Source organism: Vanellus vanellus (genome assembly GCF_965231255.1).
Source record: "Vanellus vanellus genome assembly, contig: HAP1_SCAFFOLD_216, whole genome shotgun sequence".
NCBI lineage: Eukaryota > Metazoa > Chordata > Aves > Charadriiformes > Charadriidae > Vanellus > Vanellus vanellus.
Genome location: NW_028128945.1, coordinates 18,934 through 43,024, shown reverse-complemented (window position 1 = coordinate 43,024; position 24,091 = coordinate 18,934). Strand labels below are relative to the sequence as shown.

At 51.2% G+C, this 24,091-nt stretch overlaps 1 protein-coding gene across 1 annotated transcript; it reads right to left on the bottom strand.

Annotated features, from left to right (window-relative positions):
- Nucleotides 1–7,802: 7,802 nt before the first annotated feature.
- LOC309683784 (electroneutral sodium bicarbonate exchanger 1-like) lies at nt 7,803–23,569 on the bottom strand (the record flags this gene model as incomplete). Its single annotated transcript, XM_082499782.1, has 23 exons — nt 7,803–7,890; nt 8,401–8,498; nt 8,920–9,054; nt 9,155–9,328; nt 11,677–11,745; nt 13,200–13,451; nt 14,050–14,211; nt 14,565–14,678; nt 15,380–15,541; nt 16,432–16,537; nt 16,640–16,885; nt 17,767–17,900; nt 18,035–18,209; nt 18,700–18,791; nt 18,956–19,102; nt 19,540–19,627; nt 20,001–20,158; nt 20,291–20,400; nt 20,547–20,735; nt 21,685–21,845; nt 22,037–22,172; nt 22,576–22,710; nt 23,410–23,569. The coding sequence occupies 23 exons, from the start codon at nt 23,567–23,569 to the stop codon at nt 7,803–7,805; spliced, it is 3,291 nt and encodes a 1,096-aa protein (XP_082355908.1).
- Between the last annotated feature and the right edge of the window lie 522 nt (nt 23,570–24,091).

Below are 24,091 nucleotides of genomic sequence, written 5' to 3'. Positions count from 1 at the left end.
TTCTTTGTTGGATGACAATCCTGCGATAGTCCGTCATTTTAATATGAATGCTTCACTCGAAATGCGAATTAAGCCACCAGTACTGGTCCGCGACCCAGAAACAGGTAAAGTTGTAGGACCCTATCCTCTTGTTACATGGGGCAGAGGCTATGCTTGTGTTTCCACAGAAAAAGGCCCTAGATGGATCCCGGCAAAGAACGTACGACCTTTCCGTGAATCCCTCCCACAACCACCTGGCGAAAACCCTGCCCACCCTTCAAACCAGCCCTTGGATCAGTCCCTCGACCAGACCCCTGGACAACAAACGGACCACGAGGAGATAAACACCTTAAGCGGAATAGACTTACATGAATAAGTATCAAGAACTGCTTGTTAAACAGATTACTTGTGTCTTATGCAAACATTGTGACCCTTGGGTTTTGTGTATGTGCTATGCTTGTGAAAAAGAGTGGTGGCGTCGGGCAACTCTTGCAGGACGCTGGTGCGATAGTTGTTTGGAAAGGGAGTTTGAGATAATCAGACTCTTGCTTGTTACAGAGCACGAGGCACAAGATTCTGATCGATATTTTTATCGCCATACCGATTGGGTCAAGACTGTGACCGAACAGGCAAGAAAAATATTGGTTTGCAGCTTGGAATGTAGCAGGTCCAATTTAGTACCTGCCATCTGGTCAGTCCTTAACAAAGACTGGAACCAGACAAAAGAAAAGTGTAAGAAGCGGTTTGCTTGGAAATTAAGAAAGGGCCGACGAAAGTTGCTCTCAGAATAGTAATTGTCGCCTTAATTGTGTTGAATCATTAAGCGTAATGTTGAAGCTTATTGTTATAATCAGCCTTATTGCTATAACCGTAGCCTTTATACCTGCATCACTTTTTGATCCTAGAGAAAATGTATGGGTAACCTTGAGTAGGTCTGTTAACACCACCACATTTTGTGCCAGTTTGTCAACCCCTAGTGCACCCTTTTTAACCTGTTTAGTAGGGGTACCGCTAAATGATACCGACTGGGACGCACTGAAGGCTTTTAACCAGTCTCTGCCACACTCGCGTTGTTCAGTAAACAGTACCAGGACCTTGTTTGAAAAATTAGAAACCTGTGCTGGCAGTCTCCCTATTAGCCCTGGCGTGCAAGAAATAGAACTCGTAGATTCTCTGAACGCCTCTTATTGCCTACACCTGAATACTAGCGAGTGTCGTAATCCTCTTTGTAATGCAACCGCTGATCTCTTTGTGTATCCAATTGGAAATCGATCTAGCTGGAAAAGGTGGTGTAACTACACACTTACAAATCAAACTCACCCTACAGAAGGAATAGTAACCCCTAGAAAACTACCTTCTGGTTTGTTTTTTATCTGTGGCAATAGAGCATGGAACGGAATTCCTCCTAAACCCACAGGTGGACCATGTACGATTGGTCGCCTGAGTTTAGCCTTGCCACATCATCACCCCAAAAAAGCTAATCCAGTGAGATGGAAAAGAGACCTTACCCAAGTTCTTGGTAACAGCTGTGATGATAATGTTCAACTCTGGAACAAATGGGAAGTAGTCTTTGCCTCCTTTTTTACCCCAGGTGTTGCCGCTGCCCGAGCTCACAGAAACATAGAAACGCTTTCTTGCTGGATTGTCAAACAAGCCAACCTCACCAGTAGAGTCTTATCAGACTTAGCCGATAGTCTAAGCTCTGTTCAACATGCCGTATTGCAAAATCGCATGGCCATTGATTTTTTATTGTTAGCTCATGGGCATGGTTGTGAAGATTTTGACGGCATGTGTTGCATGGATTTAGAAGATAACTCAAGTTCAATACACAAAGAAATACAGCAACTCATGGAGCATTCCCAAAAGATACAGAAAGATGTTGGGTTTTTTGGCCTGGAAGGCTTAGCAAACTGGCTTGGTATAGGAGGCTGGTTAAAAGGGTTGTTACAAAGTGCTTTGCTTGTATTAATTATTGTTATCATTGGATTAGTAGTTTTGGGTTGTGTTCTCTCTTGTATTAGAAAGCTGCTTACGCGTGTAGCTGGTCAAGTTTTGTTAGTGCAAAAAGAAAAAGGGGGAGATGTAGGAAGTGACTTGAGATATGTATCTAGCATAACGCGCCTGACAGAAGCGGACAAGATGGAACTCGACCACAGGCCTTGGAAAAGTGCAAAAGAGCTGACCTGAGTTGTTAATCACCAATCAGAAACAAGGACAGCATGTCCTTGTTGGGACAGTTAGACAAAAACGGGATGCTTGTGATAAAGAAGAATGAGGGAGAAGCAGAGAAAAAGAGAAGAGTAAGCGTAACTGTTTGCCTGGCGACTAACCAATCGTGAGCCTAGCTTTTGCAATATGCATAAGGTAATTATGTGTTTAGACCAATCAGTAAAAGACACGACTAAGTATGACTGTATAAAAACTATCGCTAAGAGCAATAAATCGGAACCTTGCTTGCATCAAGCTGTCTCCCCGTCTCTCAATCGCGGCATTTCCGGTCCCGCTGGTCCCTTCTGCCAAAAACTGCAGTGAGAACCACATTCACTGAACCCCCATTCTACATGGACAGGGTCAGTTGGATGTATAGGACCAAGTTGTTGGAATAACCTCAGCTCCTTTATTAGCAATTCCAAGGCATTGGTATGTTGGTCAGTCCATTCCCAGGATTTTCCCTTCCTGAGCAAATCATCAAGGGGCGAGCAATGATGGAAAAGCCAGGGGTGTGTTTATGCCAACAGCTTAAAGTTCCTAGAACTTGCTGTAACTCCTTCACACTGGGTGGATTCTGCCCCTGTTCTGTTTTTTTTAGGGTATCTTGAGGGACCGAAGCAGCTCCTTTAATCCACCAGAGCCCCGGGAATTGCACTTCCTGCGCCGGTCCTTGACACTTGGTGGGGAACGGCCCCAGTTGCAGATCTGACCTTGGGGGATGAAACCAGGCTTGGGTCTAGTGGGAGGTGTCCCTGCCCATGGCGGGGGGGTGGAACTCCATGATCTTCAAGGTCCCTTCCAGCCCAAACCGTTCCGTGAGTCTATGATGGTGTCTGTCCAGCTGATGAGCTCCCACCCGAGTTTCACTCGGCGAAAAGCAGCAGCCGGTGCTTGGGTACCCAAAGGCTTCTTTTACATTTTTCCTCTTCTTTGTTTCTTAACTTTTTCAACTCAAACCAAAGGTGTTGGAAAGGGCGGCCCTGTGGGCAGAGAAATCATTCCTCCCTGCGAGATGGGCTGTGGCACCACGGGGCCATCTCACCTGAAAGGAGGAAACCCACAGGTCACTCCTTTGGTCCAAAGAGTGGAAAAAAATAAAAAAGAGAAACAGCAACAACACCACACACACAAAAAAACCCCGAACCCAACCACCAAACCAGCCCCTCGCTGAAGGCGTAAGGTGGGAAATACTGCAACAACTGTATTTTTTGCAACAGCCCCACTTAAAAAACGCTGTAATGATTCATAACGACCCATCCGACTAAAACCAGGAGTAGCGGTGACCGACCCGTCAGCTTTTAGCATCCTGCTAACCAGCTTAAAGGCACCGGTGAGGAGAAGAGTTCAGCCACAACCAGCTCGAAGGAGGAAAAGAGGATCTTGCTTTTAGGGGAACGGCTGTCTTTGCAGAAGGTAAGTGCCCCCGCGGCTCGACCGCCCCTTCAAACCTCGATTTCTCCAGCTCAGTTTTCTCTGTAACTGCTCCCACAGCACTGCGGATCCTGCAGCTTTCCCTAAATCATAATAAAACCTTCCCTAAATCCGGCTGCCGGTTTCTGACGTCTCCAACGCCTCCGAGCATCGCATGGGGATCCCGCACGCCACTGGTCCCCTGGGATTTCCAGGCTCTGACCCCTGGCTTGGCTCAGGTGCCCTCTTTTTTCACTCAGTTCCTCAAGTTCTGACCCCACAGACCTGTGCCAGAGGGGGGTTTGAAAGAAATGAATAAAAAAAATACTATATGAAAGATAACTAGAATCTCTTTGGATTTTATGTAATGCTAATTAACTATTGCAAATGGGCAAAAATATACCCCCAAGAATGTAGGGAGGAAGAAATGCTCAATTTCTGTTGTGCGCCGGCCCCTCCCTCCCCCCAGTCCCCTTTCTGAGCTCCCTGAGCACCCCACGGTCTGGCAGAGGGGACACGTGTGACACTGCTGTCCCCTCCCTCCTGCAACACAGAGCTCATTGCAATTACTTGCACAGAGAAACAACCAAAATTATATATAAAAAAAAACATTTAAAAACCCAAATTAAAGTAAACAACAAAATTTAAACCCCCAAATTAAAAAAAAAACCAAACAAAATTTAAAAACCAAAACATAGTTAAGTCATTAAATTTTTCAAACCCCAGACCCACTAATTTCAGCCCTTTCCCCAGTCAGCTGGTTCCCCACCCCCAGCCCCAGGCAAATGGGCTTTCTCCCAAAAATCAGTGCTGCCCACTCCCCCATCCCCTCCAGCCCCCCCCCCCCCAAAAAAAGCTCCACAGCCCCCTCCGCCTCCTCCCCGCCCTCCCAAAGACACGGCAGCGGCGCAGTGAGACAAACGAGAGGCTTATTCCATTCTTTTTCCCATTACGTTCAATGGGCAACAAGAGAAAAAGGGCCGACAGTCCCGGCTCCGGCGGGGGGAACCCCTCAGTCCACAGTGACGCTCCACCGACGGGACCCACGCGACGGCGACAGGGATTTGTGTCATTTGTGTTCCACAGAATGAACCCAAAATAAATTAAAAAACCCCAATGAAACAAAAAAACTAAAACCAAACACAAAACCACACAAAGATTCAAAGTGATAACTAACACAGATTCGCTTGGGGGATTCCCCCACCCCCCACCTCCAGTTTTATTTACAACACGGAGTGTTTCCAAACTAGGTCATCTCTTACAATAAAATAAATATATTTCAGCATCTGCGCAACAAAAATAATTGCTGTATTTCTACATGTAGCACACTGGGGGGAGGGGGGGGGGAATTAAAATAATTAAAAAAAAAACACCCTTTTTTATTACCTTTTTACATTACATACACACACCCCCCGCTTAAGGATCTCTATTATGCGTATCATTTTAGGAAACTTCTTTCCAGGGGCCCCCGGGGGATGTGAGGAGCTGTTTGAAGGCACCGAAGCGCACAGCAGCCCCCGTCCCGCCTCGCTGGGAAGGGGCTTTGCTGCCAACTAAAGCATTGCGGGGCACTGCAGGGATATCTCTTTTGATTCCTAAAGCGACTCCAGCAGCAGCTTTGAGGGGGATTTTTCCTCCCGACTCCTCCCCGTATAATTCTCCTCTGCACAGGGAAATATTAAATCCTCCCAAAATACAAAATATGGAGCCAGCCACAGGATTACGGGGTATGAAGGGGGGGGACAGGCGCAGCACTGGGTCCCACAGTCAGCCCGGGGGGTTACAGCCGCCTTTTAGGTTGCTCAGAGTCATGTTGTTAACCAAGACCTCAGCTTTCATTTAATTAAAAATAAATACATAAATATATAAATAAATAAAAAATCTCACCCTGTAAGCAGCAAAAACCCCCGAGCTTCGAATGCAGAAGAGGGCCGCGCCGGGGAAATCTGCTTTGCTTTTTAAGTAAGGAATTTTGGAGGCAGCCGCCAAGGTTTTGTGGCCCCTGGGGAGGGGGGAGATGCAGAGCCGGACTCAGCCCGCTCTGCCCCAAAACCGGCCGCGTTTTCCCTCCAGGGTGATTTTCTTCCTTTCTGTCTCTGCTGGAGTGATGCCCGGCACGTGCCGAAAACAATCCCAGGCTCTGGCCCCGGTCCCGGCCAGGAGGGAGTGAAGCTCAGCCCCACTCCCTCCTTTTACAGGGAGGAAAACAAAATGGAAAAAAAAAACCAAATTGCCCTATATTAGAAGTGTATAATTCCATTTTAAGGGCAGGGCAGCAACAGGGCTGGTACCACAGCCCCCAGTCCCACAGCCACTGTGGGTCACCAGCGTAACGATTAAATTAAAGTTTCTTTTGGGAAGGGGGGAGAGATGGGGACTCTCCTGCGCCGGGACCTTTCCCCTCCGGGGAGGCAGAGCCGGAGCAGCGAGCACGGTCCTGCCCGGAGGGCAGCGTGGAGGGGACGCGCACGGGCATCACGGAGGAACAGCAGCAAGGAAACCCGGTGCTGCACCTTTCCCTTCCTCCGAGCCTTTTTCTTTTCCTCTTTTTAAGGGCTCAACCAGCTTCTTCCCCCTCCGACCGTCACCGTGGGGCACTGGCACCAGCCGCTTTGCAAAACCCCATCCCGTAAAAGCCGCCTGATTTTGGCCCTGTTTGGGGATGCGCCGCTTCCATCCTTACAGAGCAAACTGATAGATGATTTGTTTTTCTCCCCCCTCCCCATTTAGCAAGAAGCACCAACGTGCCGTTGTCGCTTTGGGTGGGTTTGCTGCAGAAAAAGGCTCCCGCAGGGGACGGGATAAGCCGATGGCAGGAGGGTCCCTGCACCCATCCCACCGCTGCTGGTGGAGGGCGGCAAGGGGACCTTTTCTTCGGGGTTGTCCTCTCCTCCCGGGTTCTGTGGCCCCACGCCGCAGCCCAACGACCCCCCCGAGATGGGAAGAGAGCACGAGAACCATCTCTGCTCAACAGCTTCTTCCTGCAAAGGGGCAGGAAAAAGGAGGAGGAAAAGGCACCTTCCCACTTGCCTCCGGGCTCATCCCACCCTGCGAGAGAGACGCGGTTTTGCGAGGAGAGGGGAGGAGGAAAAAACACCACAGCGAGAGAGCCAGGGAGGGAAAAGGAAGGAAAGCGGAGCGGCAGCGGAGGGGCAGCCCGGGGACACAGAGCCCCAGGTCTCGCCTGGCCGCTCCCGCCACCACCCGGCGGATTGGAGGGGTTTGATCTGAAGCGCTGCCTTATATTAATTTAACAGCCGGGGGAGGAGAAGGCGCCGTTTCTGCCTTTTGCAGCTTCCAGGCTGACGGCAGAGCCGCAGCAAGAAAAATAATTATCATAAAACAAACAAACAAACCAACAAACAAAAATTCCAAAAAAACTCCAGTGTAAAACTGGAGCGCAGGGAGCAAATGCTTTTCCTTCGCCTCGGCCCAACCGCTCGGGCGCTCCGCGCTGCCCCGCCACGGAGGGCATCCCTCTCCTGCCAGGGAGAGACAGGAGGGCGAACTGAAGGCAGGACCCCAAACCAGACCCGAGAACCTGGTCGCGATGAAGAAGAAAGTGGAGAATGCGTCACATACAACAGAAACATTCAGAGTTTATTTTGGGGGAACAAAAAAAAAAAGAGAAACAGAAGAGGAGGAGTGAGGTATTAAAAAAATAGCACTGAACGATGAAGCGGCAGCAGTCCGTCTACCGCTACAAAACGGCAACAACCCACACATGAACACACGGAGGCGGAACACCACTGAACTCCCACTGACTGTCATGTGCACCTCAGTTTGCTGCTCTGGAGAGAGGGAATGCCTGAAGCACACCAAGGACAGCTGAAACCATCGCCGTGGCTTAAAGGGGAATCCGCCAACTGGAAAACAAAATAAAAGCGGTTTCTGCCCATGTCTGCGTGGGCACATCCCCGAGTCACGTTCTCACGCCTCTCCTTCAAAGTCAAGATTCCTACACATGAAAACTGGAGTTGGGGGGGAGGAGGAGAGAGAAAAAGAGGGAGAGCGTCATCAGTGGGGCTGTTGTCCCGCTCGTGGGACCGCGCCGGCAGAGAGGAGCTGGTTCCTGTGCCGCAGCCCTCGCCGCTTGCTCGGCATTGCCGGCAAAAAAAAAAAAAGCCGTAGGCACGTGCCACCGCTCGCAAAGGAGCACGGCCACGTTCCCACACGATCCTTTACCTCTTTCCTCCCCAGATTCAGACTGTTTCCGTGCTCATAGTGAGAGCCTTCCACACGGTTGTTTTTGATATCTCTTCCGAGATATTAATCTCCGAAGGATCAGTCCTGCAATAAATATTTGAGACAGCAATCTGTGACTGTGGGAACTGACGCCACCCAGCGCATCAGCACCAGCAAGAGGAACGGGGGGGAGGAGAACCAAAGCTGCGCATAAGCACAGCGGGTTGGGCGGGATGAGGAGGTTTGGAAGGCGAGCCGGAGAGCCGCAGAGCTACAGCTCTGTGCAAAGGCTCTGCACAGAATCCCAGACTGGTCAGGGCTGGAAGGGCCCTCTGGAGCTCCCCCAGTCCCACCCCTGTCAGAGCAGGGGCACCTACAGCAGTGGCACAGGACACCTCCAGGCGGGTTTGGAATGGCTCCCGAGTGGGAGACTCCCCCACCTCTCTGGGCAGCCTGTGCCAGCGCTCTGCCGCCCGCCCTGCCCATAAATTTGCTCTTCCCGCCAAGCTGAGTGCATGGCGCTGGGATGCTCAGCAAAGATAAACGTGGAGAAAATTCTGCCAACCCCCTTCAGGCTAATCTTGCCGGGGGTCCTGCTGCTTGGTGGGGCTTTACCTGTCGCTGCTTGGCTTTGGAATATCCGCGCTGCTGGTCTTGCCCAGCTGCAGCCGAACGGAGTTTGCAGCAGCAGCTTCCATCATCTCCTGGGAGTCCTGACATAAAAAGGGACAAATCAAAGTTCTCTATCTATGATCAAAGTGGAGATAAACTAACCACCCAGCAAAAGCCACGTGCTGCCCTCTCCTTCTGACCTTCTGTTAGCGCAGCCGGGGAAAGACCTTTCACTCCAAACATTTGGGGGGGGGGGGGGGTTAAAACCACCTTTATGAGCAAATCTTTCCATCATAATTATAATGTTTATTATAAATGGCACTTTTAAAAATTATACCGCTATTCAAGTGTTAAGCTCACTGCTAATTTAAAAACAAGGTTATGATGCGGGATCCAGGCTGTCAGGATCTATTTCTATTGAGTTCGGATCTTCCCCCAACATTTCAAGAGAAGCTGTGACAGAAAGAGGCAATCTCAGAGCCCGAGGGAGACACCCACCCCCGAGCACCCAGCAAGCATCACCTCTTCTTCTTTGGCTTCATTTTTGGCATCGGCCAACTTCTTCCTGCTTTCTGGCATAAGGTCATCCAAAAAGCTGAGCTCCCGCTTTGAGAAGCAGAAGTCCATCACTTTCCGGACAAACACGAGAGCCAAAACCTTCACAAAATAAGAAGGAAGAGGGGGTGAGGTGTGAGATGATGCTACGTCTCACTCTGACGCTGCAAACGTCCCACTGCCAAGTGGCACCGGCTCTTACCATCATGGGAAAGATGATGGCAGCACGGGACACCTTGATGGCCCAGAGCAGGACGAGGCAGATGAGCTGGATCACGGTGAAGAAATGCACCTTCCGCAAGGGAACGTGCCGCAGGTAGATGAAATCCGGCTGGTGTTTTGCTGGCATCCAAAAGAGCTTCAAGCGGTCGAAGAACTGCAAAATAAAAGCGGAAAAGTTACCCCTTGGGGCTGCGGAAAGTTTCCGGCCCTGTTGGGATGTGGAAGGAGATTTCAGGATCTCGCGTGCAGTGAGAAATCCTGGATCCCACTTTGATCCTCCCGGGAGCAGCACCCGTTTTCCCTTTGCTCCATCTATAAACCAGTGTGTCCATGAGAGCTGCCCACCAAATTGCAATTATTCCACATCCTTCTATTATAGAATCACAGAAGGGTTTCGGTTGGAAGGGACCTCGAAGATCATCCAGTCCCACCCCCTGCCCTGGGCAGGGACACCTCCCACCAGCCCAGGTTGCTCCAAGCCCCGTCCAACCTGGCCTTGAACACCTCCAGGGATGGGGCAGCCACGGCTTCTCGGGGCAACCTGCGCTGGTGCCTCACCACCCTCACAAGGAAAAATTTCTCCCTGATATCTCATCTCAATCTGCCCTCTGTCAGTGTCAAACCATCCCCCCTCGTCCCATCACTCCCCTCCCTCATCCAGAGTCCTTCCCCAGCTCTCCTGGAGCCCCTTTAGAAACTGGAAGGGGCTCTGAGGTCTCCCCAGAGCATTCTGAGAGCATTACCACCACCATAGTGGTGGTAAATGGAGTTAAATCCAGTTGGTGTCCAGTCACGAGTGGTGTCCCCCAGGGATCGGTGCTGGGGCCCGTTCTCTTTAATATCTTTATCAACGATCTGGATGAGGGGATCGAATGCACCCTCAGTAAGTTCGCAGATGACACTAAACTAGGGGGGCGTGTTGATCTGCTTGAGGGTAGATTGGCTCTGCAGAGGGATCTGGACAGGCTGGACAGATGGGCTGAGGCCAATGGTATGAGGTTCAACAAGGCCAAGTGTTGGGTCCTGCACTTGGGTCACAACAACCCCATGCAGCGCTACAGACTGGGGGCGGAGCGGCTCGAAAGCTGCCTGGCAGAAAAGGACCTGGGGGTGTTGGTGGACAGCCGGCTGAGCATGAGCCAGCAGTGTGCCCAGGCAGCCAAGAAGGCCAACACCATCCTGGCCTGCATCAGGAATAGTGTGGTGAGCGGACTAGGGAAGTAATCATCCCCCTGTACTCGGCACTGGTGAGGCCTCACCTCGAGTACTGTGTTCAGTTTTGGGCCCCTCACTACAAGAAGGACATTGAGGTGTTGGAGCGTGTCCAGAGAAGGGCTACAAAGCTGGTGAAGGGTCTGGAGGACAAACCTTATGAGGAACGACTGAGGGATCTGGGGTTGTTTAGCCTGGAGAAGAGGAGGCTGAGGGGAGACCTTATCACCCTCTACAACTACCTGAAAGGAGGTTTTAGAGAGATGGGAGCTGACCTCTTCTCCCTGGCGACAAGTGATAGGACAAGAGGAAACGGGTTCAAGTTATGTCAGGGCAGGTTTAGATTGGACATTAGGAAGCATTTTTTCACTGAAAGGGTTATTAAACATTGGAATAAGCTGCCCAGAGAGGTGGTGGATTCACCATCCCTGGAGGTGTTTAAGAAAAGGGTAGATGAGGTGCTTAGGGACATGGTTTAGAAGTGGTGGTGTTTTTATCAGGGTAGGTTAATGGTTGGACTTGATGATCTTAAAGGTCCCTTCCAACCTCACTGATTCTATGATTCTATGATTCTATGATTCTATGATTCTCTTCTCCGGGCTGAACCCCCCACCTCTCCCAGCCTGTCCTCCCAGCAGAGGGGCTCCAGCCCTCCCAGCAGCTCCAGGGCCTCCTCTGGCCCCGCTCCACCAGGTCCATGGCTCTCCTGTGCTGCTGCCCCCGAGCTGGAGGCACCACTGCAGGGAGGTCTCCCCAGAGCAGAGCACAGCAGAGGGCACAATCCCCCCCTCGCCCTGCCGGCCACACTGCTGATGCAGCCCAGGATGCGGTCGGCCTTCTGGGCTGCGATCGCGCATTGCCGGCTCACGGTGAGCTTCTCATCAGTCCGCACCCCCAGGTCCTCCTCAGATCATCTCACCCCCCCTCCCTGTTCTTCTATAAAAATATATTTTTAATATATTCTATTCTTCTGTTTGTTATTTGGCATTTCTCAGCCCACTGAATCCCCCAGCGAGGATTCCCACCGGCAGTAGAAATCGCCTTCGCTTTGCACTGAATTCCCCCATTTTCACCACACCAAACACTGCCCTGTCCCAAACCGTGACGCAGAGCGCGCTGAACTTGCCTGGTCCTCCCGCCCTACGTACCTCCTGTGCCCCCACCAATCTTTTCCTTATACAAAATACTTTCACTGCCTGCTTTTGGGGAGGTTTTCTCCCACACCACTGCTTTTTTCCTGCGTCTCTGGAGATGACACAGCAGGGAGCTGCACGCTGTAAGAGTCCGTACCTGAATCCCTCTGAGCGATGACACACCCATGTAGAGAAAGACACCGTAAAGCACAGGCATGGGTATAAACTGGGAAATTAAAAAAAAAAAAAAAAGAATGCAATAATTTATTTTTTTAATTGCTTTTTCAGTATTACTGCTCTCTTCTAGAGGCACTGCCTAAAATTGCCTAAAGCTTTCCAGTTTCCACAGGGTTGGAGATGTGTCACCTCTTAACCCGTAGAGGTTTTGTGCATGCGAGTGAGTTAATGCTCTGCTTTAGGCTGAGCTTCTGAGTTACGTTTCATTAGAATAATCCTGTTTTCCTGAAAGGTTGGAGGAAAATAGGCCATTTCACCCATGCTACTGTACGCCACGTTCTGTGATGGCAGAAGAACATTTCTACACATTCTTGCGGCAACACCCAAAAGCGAAGTGCCTCCTTTTAGCCTAGAGCTGAGGTGACTTTGTGGGAGTGTCCTGGTTTGAGAGACACAGGACTAATTTCTCTTCTAATGCTTGGGAAAACTGCACTTTTTTAGAAGACTCCAGTGTCTGAATTTGTGAAAATATTTACTTTACAGCCAGCTGTGGTGTGTGGGTCTCAAGGTCTCAGTGTTTTCGAGCTAGCCAGGTGCAGGGATGAGGAGGAGCGAGACCCGGGCACTTGACCCAAGCTGGCCAACAGGATTATTTCATACCATCAGCGTCACACTCATTATAAATTAGAAAGTTTGCTGCGAAGTGCTCTCTCTCTCTCCCTTGATGGCTGCCATCCTGAGAACTTCGTGCCCTGGTGCCGGAGCCCTGAGCCCTTCCCTTCCTCCTGAAGCCGTAGCACTCGCAGTGTCCCACATTTGCTGTCCACTGCTGGGAGTGCACAGCTTCCTACTGATAGAATTGGCTGAGTATAATCTTTGCATATTCTGTATTGGTGTCGGGATCAATATCAGTTCTTTAGTGCTGTTAATGTTAATTATCTAATCTTATTCTATTAAATCTGTTTATACTTCAGCTCTCGGGTTTTCTTGTTTTTCCCAATTTCCCTTTCCCAGGTGGGGAGGGGTCATCGGGTGATAGAATGATTGTCTAAATGACAACAAATTGTTATGGGTCTCTCAAACCGTAACAGGGAGGAACACACAAGGAAGCCCACGGGGATGATTTTGGTGTGTTTAGCTACTGGGAAAGGCTGTTGGGAGGCATTTGGGGGAGCAAATTGCATCCCATAAGGTGCTGCCTGCTTGAAAGAGAGCAGTGTACTGGTCTGAATCCGCTTCATCGGAACCCATAAACACAGGTGGGCCTGAGAGACACCTGGGAATTAAAGCAGTTGTCCTGCTCGCTTGCCTCGAGGACACCAAACTGGGGTGTGAAGGGCTGGAAAGGGTAACTGAGGCTGGTTCCCACTGTGGGCCAAGCCTCAAGGTTTGGGATTGCCTCCTCCTCTGCTCCACACCTACTCAGGCCTGGAGGGAGGGGATGGTTTTTGTCAAACCTGCAAAAAGCTCACGCTTGTTGGGCGTTTTGCATTTTCCTCTTACCTTTAACACCGAAGTGAAGAAGACAGAGCAGCCCATGAGCACAAAGATCATCAAGCCGGTGACTCTCTGCTCTCGTATCCCCAGAAACTTGGGTTGTTCTCCTGGAGCTGAGCAGCCAGACTCCACTTTGAGGCTATTGACGTGGGTGATGGACAGGACAGTCGCAGCCACAAACCAGGGCAGCCCCATCACGGAGCACACCCCGAGCATCACGGCCACCATGAAAAGGTCCAGGTGGTACCCGCATCCTTTCTGTGGGCAGCAAAACAAGGAACAGAGCATCCCACAGCACAAGAGTGAGGACAACGTCGCGACTCAGACTCAAACCCTCCTTGGGCGCAAGTCACCCTCTTGAAAATTTAAGAGAAGAATTGGCAAAAATAAGGATGGATCCGGTCTTTGCGCAAGCACCTTGCATGAATATCTGGCAGGAGTTCAGACCAAGTGGATTTGGGAGGTTTGTGCAATAGCTACTTCTCAAAAAAAAAAACCAAACAAAAAAGACTATTTTCATTCATAAAGAAAGTTCTACCACTGGCAAGCAAGGCGTGACCCCGAGTTATCCCTGGCAGTGTGTCAAAACAGTTCGTTCCCCCAGCTCCTGCTGGCGTTTTGAAACAAAACCACGCTTCTATAGTGCTCGAAAATTAATTTGTTCCTCCAAAAGGTTGCTCATCTGAACTGCCCTCGTTTGCTCCCTGTGACATCACTAATCCAGCAGAGCATCCTGCCACACAGCCTGACCTTGTCCCAAACCAACGCCTTCACAAAGCACTTGGCATAGGAGCTTCTCCCCACACCTGCAGCCCAGAGTGGGGTGGGGATGGGGTCAGCTCTCGCAGCCCCTTACCTTCAGCTTGTGCTCCTTCCTGTTGACAATGACAGACGTGATCTGCTGGTCCATGAATATCAAGATGGTGCAGAGCAGAGCTGGGATGGGCGCGGCCAACACCGTCCACCAAGGGTTGGGCCCTATGGGGTTGACCAACCACCCGCGGTCGTCTCTGGTAGGCTGCAACAAAGCCAAAACACACATCAGGATCAACTCCCAGCCCAGCCACTTCACTGGCTTTGATTTTCCTCTCCATCGCTGTGCCGCCTCATCTCCTGGCCCTGCCTTCACGTCACCCTCTCCTACGGGGTTCAGCAGTGCCAGCGTCCTCATCGCAAGCACCTATAGATACTTCTGTAGGTATCAAGTTTTGGGGCTGGCGTCTTCTTTCCAGAAGGAAACGATGCATTCGGAGGTGGAAGAGGAGATGGTAACACCACCAGCATCCCCAGACTCAGCCCTGTCCTGTCCCAGCATCACCCTGTGGCATCCCCAAGGGCCGAAAGCGGCTCCACACCAAAACACCCCATTACCTTGAACATGTGGGGGACGTGGAGCTTCGGCGATGGGATCCCAACCAGGAAGTCAATGAGCACCATGATGACGATGGTGAGGAAGACACCAAAGTCACTTACTGTGGACCGTACCTGGGGCAAGAAAGCAGAGCTGAAAGGGACAGCACAAACGGGGCCATACCATGAGATGGAAAAGTTAAAGACATCAACAGCATTAAGGCTGGTTAACAAATTCCCACCACTCTGAGAAGATGCAGCCAAATCCCTCGTTTGGATAGTGTTGCTGTGTTTGTACCTGCAAGATCTGGTGTCAGGCAATAAAAAAAGTTTAATTAGGTGGAAAAGGGTGGTTTAAATTCAAACTTTAAAAAAAAGCCAATAAATATTAAAAAATAACGAAACAGACGTCTGCCACTACAGCTGCACTCACAGCTACAATGGGAATAAGGCACTGAGGCATCATTTGCTCCTCAAAAGGAAGAAACAGTGTCTTTTGTGTCTTTTTCTATGGCAGTTCCTCATTTGAATCAACTTTCCCCTTGGGCACACAAGGTGAAAAAAACCACAAATGAAAATACAACAAACAACCAACTTTGGAAGACCGATTTCCCACTGCCTGGGCAAAAAACCGCTCCGGGGCAGGTCACGAGGCAGGTGGGAAACGCTACGATCGTTTTGCACTCCTGGAAATGAGTGAGGGACATCCAAGTTTGGCCTTCAAGGTCAACATTTCCCAGTTTGACCAAGCGGTGGCAAACACTGCTTAGTGCTCCGGGAAAGCCATTTTGGGAAATGAGTGTGGAGACTGCTGCTGGCCACCGTCTTCTACCTACTCTGGTCGGGAAGTAGCGGCTGGTTTTAAACTTCTTCAATAAGCCCGACAGGACAAAGGTGGAGAAGAAGAGGATGCAGCACCAGAAGAGGACATCGGGCGTGTAGGGGCCATCGTGTCCACAGGCAGGTCCACGAAACTCTCCATGCAAATACCGACATTCCTGGGGAAACAGCATCAGGACACAAAGGTAGTGCACATGCGGCAAGGAAACCTCGGATAACTTGGGGGTTTGAAGGATCTTGCTCCAAGATCCGTGACCTCGGGACTAATGCAGCTAGCGGAGATTTATATTTAACGATCAACAGCAGCTGAATAAGTGACACATGGGACTACACAGACAGCGGAGAGAGGAGATGTGATGGGACACTGTACCACAGACCCATGGCACATCCTCCGCTTGAACGGCAGGTAACCGTGGCTGAAGAAGACACCAGAGGGGAAGGAAACACTGGGAACTCTTGGGGAGAGTGAAAGAGGGAACGGGGAAGGAGGGCTAAGACAACAGCGACAGGAAAGGAGAAGAGACAAATTGTCCCTTCCCAGGGTCGGGCTCACAGGACACGGCCAAGGGGGGTGAAGATGTCCATAAGAGCGTCCCACCCTGTGCCTGAGCTCTGCTTCCAGCAACAACGGCCCAAGGGGCTGCTCAGACACGCAAGTTTATGCACGTACCTTCAGACAGCGCTGAGTAAGAAAGCAAGGCCTGGAGTTACTAGGAACCAATTAAGGAAGCTAATTACAGCCTTCAAGCATGAACTGAAGTCCTCCAACTTCTCCAATAACCAAAGCACCCACTGAACCTTGCTCCCAGACAGAACCGCTGTCCTGAGGATAACAGTTATTGCCCACCATGTCGGGGATGAGGTGGACTCTCCTTCCCAGGCCCAAGGGGGTTAAACCCACACCTTAGACTGAAGTAATGACTTTTCAGAGCAGCACTGGCACAGTTGGAAGCCCATCATCACCTGAAGGGCTCTGAGCTTTGCACCAGGCCAGTGCCCCTGGACCCCGCGGCCGCGGCACGAGGAAGCAGTGACTCGGGGCACTTACAGTCACCGTGAGGTTCTCCCAGGTGATGCCAGACACATTGATCTTGTTGCTCTCCCAGAACTGCAGGGTTTCGTTGCTGGGATGGGTCGGTGCCTCACACTTACAGCTGGGAGGAGAGAAGCCAAGACAGGGGTGAGGGGAAGGCGATGGAGGTGCAGCCCTGAGCTCCTGCCAAGGGGCAGCGGCACTTTAGGAGGAAGAAACCCACTAGGAGATGGTGAGGAAGTCCAGCTTGCTGTGCGTGTGCACAGGGTAGGTCACTCGCAGGTGACTCAGCTTCTCCAGAGCCTCGTAGATGAAGATGATGCAGGTGAGGGAGGCGAAGGCTTCTTCGGTGAAGCGGGTGATGTAGCACACCAAAGAGCTAGCATCGGTGGCCACCAGCACTATGCAGAAGAAGGCGGTCCACAGACCAATGCATGCCCGGAGAGAGAGATAAGAGAGCGCGTAGTCCCTGGGAAAGCAAAAGAAAACGCAGGGTGGAGAGGGCAGCAAGAGGCTCCGAGCCGTGCCTTCCTTCGGGGAAAGTCGGCAGCAATTCAGGAGCGTGTCAAGGCTGCGGATGGTAAATGCAGTTTCGACAGACAGCCTTGGGACTGCGGCACAGGGTGTGGGCCCGCAGGAGGAGAGGCCAATTATTTAATTATCCTTATTTAACAATGACCTTGTGTTAATGCCTCGGAGGCTAATTGAGGTCAGGTCCCTGTTGTGGAAGGTGGTGTTCTCCCACATCACCCTGATGCCCTAACAGCGAAACCGGCTGGGTTTGCACCCAGTTACCTGCTGCCAGCAAGTTGGGGCTTCATAATAAATTTAATTGCAATAAGGGGGTTAATCTCCCATCACAGTTGCCACAACAAAAAGACTGTCATGGAAAATATCCATTTCGCGTGAAAAGCTCCTGCTTTCTCAAAAACCATCAAAACATTGGACCAGAAAACTCTTTGGATATGTGGGTAAAATATATTTCCACTTCCAGCAAAAATCATGCAAAAAAGTGCCCGAGTTTGTACTGAGAGGAAAGCAAATCTTCCCTCATTCCCAAACCAGAGTCATTTGTCTCATCTTCCCTTTGCAGCCAAGCTCGGCATCCACATCCTTGTGGTTTCTCCTCCTCCTGCTCTTTCACTTTAACCCTAAAAACCCCAAACCACCCATCCATCCTTCAGAGACCGAGGGCTCCTGCACCGTCACATACTAAAGCAGCAGCGCGTGATGTCTGTGACACAGAAGACAACTTAAATCTACCAACTACCACTAAGAAAAACATCTTTTCTCCATCCCTGCCTTCTTCCAAAGGCGCTCGCAGCACCTGGCCGCAGCAGCCAGCCTTACTTGCAGAATTTGTAGAGGATCTTCTCGAACACGAGGACGGGGCCGGTGCTGCCGAGGATGGTGAGAGGTTGGCCAGCAAAGAGGGAATACACCACGCCGGTCATGGATGCGCCCAGCAGCGACTCCATGGCACTCTGTCCGGGGAAGAGAGGCAGCAGCGAGTAATTAAATCATTAGGGGGAAAACCACAAGTGCAAATTCACTGCAGCAAGGACTTTTGCATGAGTGTTGTCCTCCCCCGTGCCACCCAACAGAGAGAGGTGCTCACTATGTGGCCGTTGGTCGCCTCCCCCAGCAGTCCCCCGAAGGTGATGATGGGGGACATGCAGGCACAGTAGAGGAACAGGAAGGACGCCAGACACTGCAGGCTCAGACCATCCCGAAAGTCACTCCAGAACCAGGGGGCTTTTCGCTTCACATCCCGGATCAAACCGCCAAAGAGCCTGGAGGAAGGAAAAAAAAAAAAAACAAACCATTTTCGTGGAAGACAGCGTTAAGTTTTCTTGGCTGAGGAAGGACAATCGCAAGCACAGAGTAACTTCCATTGCTAAAAAGAAGTCTCCTTCTCCCATTTTAGCCCCAGTAGAAACTGAGGCATATGAAAAAACCCTCCAACAAAAAGAAAAGGAGACCAAACCTGAGAGCCCGTCCCCTCTTATTGCAACAGTCCCTCACTTTGAGAAGCAGCAGAGCTCTACCTGGAGGTACTTACACATCTGCTTCCACCCCAAAGCAAGAAAACCTGTGTGCAACCATGCTGCGGCTCAGCCCAGCTGCCCAAATCTCCCACCCGCCCAGCCCAGGGGACCAAGCTGGGAACCTGGAGCCCCTTCACTGACCCAGTTAACCCCAAAACTCTGCTAGAAGGGAGGTGTGCGCTCAGATTTTAGGGGCAAACAGAAAAACACCCCACCAAACTATTTCAGTTCACACCTTCCTGTCCGCTCCAGTTCAGGACCGCTGTGCTTCTCCGGCTTGCTGTGAGAAGCGCTGTCATCGAGAGCTTCTGGCACCTTCCTTTTTTCCTGTTAAAATGGAAATAAGATAAAGATATGTCTTTGCAGCCACTGGCTTGGTTTGCTTTTTGGGCTGGGTACGTGACCTGTGAATTTGGGCCCCTGAGCAGCACCCCCAGCCGTGCTGCCCTCCTGCCCGTCCCCCTCGTGCCTCCTTCTGCCGCAGCACCCACCTGTGAAGGGATGTTTTTGGGGGGCTCAATTCGTATGGAGGGATCCCACTCTCCTGGCGGCAAAACCATGACCTGATCCAGAAACTCATCGATGCCAGCCACCAGGTCAGCCCGGTTCTTGGCTTTATAGGCAACGTCGTGGAAAACCTGCCGTAGGAGACAACCTGGTGAGAGGATGACCCATCTCGGATGTCCTAACCAGTGCAATAAGCTCTTGGCTAAATGCAAGGTCATTTCCCCCAAATCGCCTGTTGGAAGTGGCAGGAAATATTCCCCCCAAAGGAAAAATCTGTGCATCACAGTATTTGTAACCATCTCCACCAGGCTCCCGTCCCCCATGGCACACCACAGCCTTCTGCTTCAAGAGGAGAAGTTTCACTGGCCCTGGCAATGCCACCACTGGGAACAGCATGCTGGGGACCCTGGGGAGAAGGATGAGGCGCGGGCTGCAGCCCAGGTGGGATTTTAGCCTCCTGCAGGCAGCTAACAGGGACAACAAACCCTCTTCCTCACTACTACAGAGACAGGAAGAGGTGAAGAAAGCCCAAAAAAATGACCCGGAGATATCTCTTATCTCGTCACACCTCATCCGTCATGATAGTAGCCATGGACCTGCCGATCTCGTGGTACTGATGGGCTTTTCCTCCTGGTCCAAGCAAAACAAACAGGAACCTAGGCAAGAAAACCAAAATGAGAGAGAAGAACATGGCCTCACTCAAAGGGCACCCAAGGAAATCCCTGGGAGCTCCCACCCCAGAGCGTGGCTCCAGGGGGGACGTGTAGGCTCACCGACTCCGGTGATGAATTTGAAACGCATCAAAACCAAATGCAAATTTGAGTTTGGGGCCAACTTTCATTAAAATTGGCCAATGGGTTTAAAAGCTCCAGCAGGGAAGGGAGAAATGAAAGCACAGAGATGTGGGTGGGAGAAACGTGCTTGCTCCCACTGGCCGTGTTCCCCTGGGACGCCCAACTGATGCGTGCAATTTGGTGGTTTGTTGTGGTGTTTTTTTTTAAATACAAACTTTGCGCTTCTCATTCAGACCTCGTTGGGATGGGAACTTCCGTCATGCCCGAGAGGAGGACAGCTGGGCTCAGGCGGACAAATGCCACGATGGGCTGGCGAAGGAAATCCAGCTCTCCTACGAGCACGTTGCACGCTTCAGCCCCGGTGGGAATTTTCTTCATGAAGCGCAGCTCAGCCTGGGCATGACAAAGGATTTTCAGGCCATTACCCCAAAAGCAAAGCGCACCGCACTCTGCAGAACACTCTGCAGCCAAGTTTGCAAGAGCAAATCTGGCCCTAAAGGTGTAAGAAAGCTATGAGTGTCTCACCTTGCTTAGGTCCATTGCATTGGTGTCACGGTTCACCCCATTTTTAGCTTCTGCAGTGGTGGGAGATGGGTGAGGAGTGAGTGTTTGGGTTGGAAGGAGAAAGAAAGACACTCAGAAAGAAAAGCAAGGAGCAATCGGGACACTTCTCCTTTGCCAGGAGAAGTCTAATGGGGCCAAAGCCCTGCAGAAACCTTCACCTGGTGCCAAAGCCTGGCAGAAACCCTCATCGGGTACCAAACCCTGCAGAAACCCTCACCTGGCTTGTCGAGGGGATGCACGTCTAACTGCTTCTTGCTCATGTCAGGAAACGAGCAGACGATGGGGAGAAGGTTGTTTCTTTTCTTCTCGTTCTGATGGTGATGTTTCTTCAAAAGCACTTCTCGAACTTTCTCCCGCGTGCACTCATCAAACCCCGCGGACTGCTCTTGCTGGCCCAGGATCATATCTGGAGATGGCAACAGGAAACGAAGCCGTCAGAGCAGAAAGTCCCCAAGCCCCGACCCCTCAAGCCCCCGGCGAAGGCTGCGACACGCAGGATACCCTAACGCGGGCTCAGCCTTGCTTAGCAAGACGTTTTAACGCAGTTCAGCCTTTGCAGCAAAAGGAAGAATTCTCTTTTGCTAAAAGCCATCATCAAAGTGCTTATTCATCACTCCGCTCAGATAATTATTCCCCATCCTAGATAATGACATTTTTTTGCCCGATCTGGCGTTTCTAGACAGACTCTCTAGACTCGACACATTTCAACAAATTATAAGCAATCTCTAGCACAGACTTTCCCAGAGTTTCCTTTGCCCATCGACTGCAATTTGCCAAGCCCGGGGAGAAACGTGCTAATAACGGCTCCGATTTCTCCAGCTCTTGCAAGGGCTGAATGGAGACCTGCCAGTCAAAGATAATTTCTCCAAAGCCGCTTTTTCAATTAACTTCAATTATCTTCCCCACAGAAATATGCTGCTTGGTCACCTGCCATATAAACTCTGCCTTTAAAGCTCTTAAATCCTGGATGTTAAGGCAATAGGAAAAAAACAAAACAAAGAATGGGAGGAAACAGCTTGTAGTAAGTAGCTTATTTAAGGAGGTTCAGCTCTTACGCAGACTCCGTGTTTCTGAGAGCAGCCTGCCAAGCCCTGACACTCCTTTCTGGCCGGAGAATATTCTCTAATCGCCTCTCTGACCCCACAAATTGCTTTCAAAAGGCTCCCATACTGGGAGAAAAAGCTGATGTGACTGTTGTACACCCAGTCTACATCCAAAAAGCAACCCACGATTTAAAAACACCGCGCGACTTCTGGAAAAGGATGTGCCATTGGGGCAGGGTTTGATACGGGAGTGAAGGGCACCGCGGCAAATTGAGCTCAGCCGTTCCCGGTGGGACGCAGCGTGCTCAGTACCTGCGATCTCTTCGATGCTGTTGGCACAAACGTCCAGCAGCACCATCCCGTTGCTGATGCAGCTCCGCAGCTCGAAGAGGCTGTGCAAGGACAGCGTGGCCACGTAGGGCTTGCTCCAGCGCTCGCCGCCATCTTCCACGTCCTCCTCAAACTTCAGCCACCTGCGGACATCGGGCACGATCAGCCCCGTTGCAAGAAAACAGCCTCAGCTCTGCAACCCCTTCGGTGCAGCTACGGGGCGGCAAGAGGAGAAGGCTCCGCGCATCGGCACCTGCAGCTGCAAAAGCTTCACGTCCCGGAGAGCGGAAGGCAGAGCCCACGGCCGCCACCACAGCCGGCAGCAGGGATTTACCTTGCCGTTTCCTTCCACTCGGCATCTTCACCCTCCTTCAGGAAGATCTCATCCAGCTCAGTGAACAAGTGGTGGGGAACATGCTGCTCGTCCTCCTCGGTGCTGAGGATGAACTGCACCCGCTGGGATGGGGTGTCTGGGGGCAGAAGATAAATCCCGTTACCACACCTGCATTCGACCCGTCACGCTCACACGCAAAGTGGCCATCGATCGGCACCAGTTCAGCCCTAAATACTGGGCTGGCCCCTCTCCTCCGGGTCTGGCCAGGCTTGCACAGAGCCATGGAGAAGGAGAACCATCTGTTCCACTTCTGCATAAGGACGGGCCACTTTCCTTCCCCACGTTTCCATTTTTAAAGGCAGGATCCCTCTACGGAAGACCAGCCTCAATCCATTATGCCTTCAACTGCCTCCCAAATAATGCCACTTTCCCTCAGAAGAACAGCAAACCACACAAATCAGCCACACAGACCTGCTTGCAGAGGACCCCGGCACCCACGCAGCCCCGAGGAGGCTCGTGAACGCTGCGGCGGGACTTACAGTGGTAGCCCTGCTCCATCGGGGCACAGTCCTTCTCCCGTTCCTTCTTCCGATGTTTCTGGCGGTGGGGTCGGTGGTGCCGGTGGCTTTGCCTCACCAGCGGCATCCGCACGCCCACGGACAGGGTGCGGTGGTCTGCGAAAAAAGCAGTGTTCGCATCACTCTCGATATTGCGGAGATGGTTGACACTGATGCCATGACTAAACCAGCGCAGCCATCCCAGGAGGAAACACCAACTTCTCTTCATTTTAGTTTCACTGCATCCCCGAATGTCAGAGACCCCTCCCTTTTTCCAAGCCTGTTTTACTCTAACTTTGCAACAACAGAGCAACAACAAGCAATGGCTCCGGGTCACCTAAAAGTGCCCTGAAAATATCAACCCTTGTCTAAAATTCCAGCTTCAGCTGGACAACACTCAGGCCTGCTCATTAAGCAGCGACAGAAGGTAATTATTTTTAAAATCTTTGTTGGCACAAGGCGACAAGAGGAGATCCAATCAGTCCTGTGATAATGAAGTCTGGAACAAAAAAAAAAGAAAATCACAGCCCTGTGTCTGCAGCCATCAAATTATTCTCCTGACCTCTCCAAGCCAAGAGCAGCCTCTGAGGAAACAAGCTGGGAACATGGCCAACGCTCACACCGCAGATGCTGCGGGGGCTTTTTCCCCTCTGTCTAAAAGCCATAATATTAAAACAATGTGAAAATAAGCGTGCTCGTTTATTTAGAAGCACGCCACGTTTCGCTGCAGGTGATGCATACACTGAGCACAGGACGCAGCAGGGACTTTGCGCGACGGAAAAACGCGTGGGGCTGGTGGCACCTCTCCCGACTCACCTTCCAGCTCCTCCTTCTCATAGTGAATAGTGACAATGGTGCTCGTTCTTCCCTGGTCAATCACCGCCTCCTCGTCGTGTCTCTGTTTAATGAGGAGAAGAAGATACAAGTTGGGACCAGGTGAGGAGAGCTCCCTTACGTCCTCCCAGTCATCACCCATCCCTGCGCCACGCGAGCCCACGAGCATCACGCCTCTGCGTGTCTCCTCCTCCAGGCACAGCCCTAAAAACACGGACTTGGAGGAGGTTTTTATTCCCATACCCAAATAAAACCACCTGTAACGTCACCTGTATTGTATACACCGTGAGTCTGGAAGGATTTACTAAAAGGGGAGACAGCTGAGTGTTTCAAACCAAAACCAAACCTCCTGCTTCGTTCTTGTGGTTCCTTTCAAAAAACTAAAATAGGGATTTCCAAACTGGGGGTGGGGTGGGGTGGGGGAACCCAACTCCACACTTTTGAGCACAGCCAGTTTCATTCTCTAAACGTGATACCTGCAGGACTCACTAGATGGCACTTGGCCACAGGACATGGCCACCACCAACCTCCAAAGGCCCTCAAGAACCTGCAAGGGTGAAGCTTCGACTTCAGCCCAACCAGGCTCGGGCTTCTCTTGCTGCAAGCCCGCTTTCCACACAAAACTGCGTTTTTCTCCTCAAAAGAAAAGCCAAAGGCTAACAGC